The sequence below is a fragment of the Erythrolamprus reginae genome, chromosome 2, assembly GCF_031021105.1.
Source record: "Erythrolamprus reginae isolate rEryReg1 chromosome 2, rEryReg1.hap1, whole genome shotgun sequence".
NCBI lineage: Eukaryota > Metazoa > Chordata > Lepidosauria > Squamata > Dipsadidae > Erythrolamprus > Erythrolamprus reginae.
Window position 1 is genome coordinate 97457374 of NC_091951.1, and position 2164 is coordinate 97459537.

A 2164-nucleotide genomic window follows, 5' to 3' on the forward strand; every position below is an offset into this window, starting at 1 on the left:
GTTTGGGTTAGGATTAAGGTGCCTGGCCTCTCTTTGCCTCAAAGAGATACAATTTCCCTATCTATTTACTATTACTGAACATCCAAAATATACTATTTAATTCTATGTATATATGCCATATGTGTACATGCATATTACACACAGGCACACAAAAATATACATTATCTACTATATAAATTTTATGTGTATGTACACACACACATGCACACACAGCTCTTCTAAAATTATACATATTCAACCTCATTCACTGCAATAAGAAAAACATACCCAGAACCCAGAACGGGGGAAAAGAAAAAAATTCAGAAACTTTCTACCAGTTCTGCAGACCTGACCAAAATTTTTCTACTGGTTCTGTGTACCTGACTATACCCGTAGGAACCCATCACTGAATATAGTCAAAAACCAGTCTCTTGAGCGGGGCGGGATTGACTATTAGTTTCTCCAAGGAATATGTTCCATTTCCAATATCTTGAATATAGCCCAACAAATCAGCAAATAAGAGGCTAGAAGATAGACTGCACCAGGGGTTGGTGAAATTATAAAATAATGTATTTTCTACTGCTTTAGCCATTATATCGTGAGAGGGGTTTTAGGGAGAATCAAATGCTCCTTCTGTTTAAACCAGGATAATCCAACTTCAGCAACTTAAAGACTTGTGGACTTCAACTCCCAGAATTTTCAAGCCAGCCATTCTGGCTAGGCAATTCTGGACCTTGAACTCCACAAGTCTTAAAGTTGCCAATTTGAATACATCTGGTTTAGACTTTTCAGCACACTGGGTACTGTTGGGCCATACCAAAAGTTAGGGTTTTGCCACATGGGACCAGGAAGAAGGAGCAAGAATTGAGCAGGAAGTACTCCCTATAGTTTATGAAAACTTAAACCATGGGTGGACAAACTGTTGCCAGGAAACTATTTGCTGGTGCTGGCACAGTTTCAAAAATATTTGGCACATAATCAATCAGATATCTTGCAGCTTTATTACTATTTCAGTTCCTAAAGAAAAGACAAATATTTGCAGTAAAAGGGAAGTACAAACAGGCGTACCAATACTTTTTAACTGGAAGTTCACAACTGACCTTTGGGCAATAGTTTCAACAGTGGTTAGATTGCAATAAGATAAATGTTGTGGTGCAAGAACCAAAGCCTGAGAAAATTACATTAACCAAAAACTTTCACTAATGTTCCATTTGTTCATCAATCCTTTTAAAATATCACCTAAATTAATGATGATACCTGTGCCTTCCTTATAGCTACCAGACCAGAAAACAAGACTCTGGACTATTACTAGACAGCAGGAAAAATATATAGAAAACATTACCCATTTACACCATCCAGGGGCTGTCTAAATTTAGCAGCTAACTTAGTAGCCCTAACCTTCCAACACCCTAATAACTTATAGCTCGGTATCTTGTAGCAGGACTTAACTGGTATTTCAGGGCTGTTATTTTTTAAACCCCAAATTACCCCTTTTAAAGTTAAAGTTAAAGTTAAAGCTACTAGCTGCAAAGCAGTTACCAAGAGGAAGCTAAAAACACTCCTTGTTTCAGAAATATGTATTGGTAGGCAAATGAGACTGCGGAAAGTATTCTGTGGTTACAAGTACAACACTGGAAACAACACAAGTTGAATCCTACTGCTTCCTGATCAAACTTGCTTTCTTTGATACTTATCAGTGAAACTGTAGCTTTACTCTCCTTCCTCTCTGCCCAAGGAGCTGCTGATACAGTTCAACAAAAGAATTATTGAGTCTGTCATCTGCACCTCTATAATTGTCTGGTTCAGTTCTGCAAACCAACAAGACAGACACAGACTTCAGGGGATAATCAGAACTGCAGAAAAAACAATTGCTAGCAACCTGCCTTCCATTGAGGACCTGTACACTGCACGAGTCAAAAAGAGGGCAACGCTGCATTACTATTACTATTAGTCTTCTCATCCTTCCTATCATCGATCTCCTCCCACTTATGACTGTATGACTGTAACATGTTGCTTGTATCCTTACGGTTTATATTAATATTGTTTCCTGGTTGCTTATTTGTATCCTATGACAATCATTAACTGTTGTACCTCATGATTCTTGACAAATGTATATATTTTTTATGTACACTGAGAGCATATGTACGAATGACAAACTCCTTGTGCATCCAATCACACTTGGCCA

At 37.8% G+C, this 2164-nt stretch overlaps 1 protein-coding gene across 1 annotated transcript in view; it reads left to right on the forward strand.

Moving 5' to 3' along the window:
• RHOA (ras homolog family member A) overlaps positions 1 to 414 on the forward strand; it is a 25377-nt gene extending 24963 nt beyond the window's left edge. Inside the window, exon 6 of the mRNA XM_070736730.1 lies at positions 376 to 414. Coding sequence (XP_070592831.1) covers positions 376 to 414 — 39 coding nt within the window. The remainder of the gene's footprint in view (positions 1 to 375) is intronic.
• The last annotated feature ends 1750 nt before the right edge of the window (positions 415 to 2164 follow it).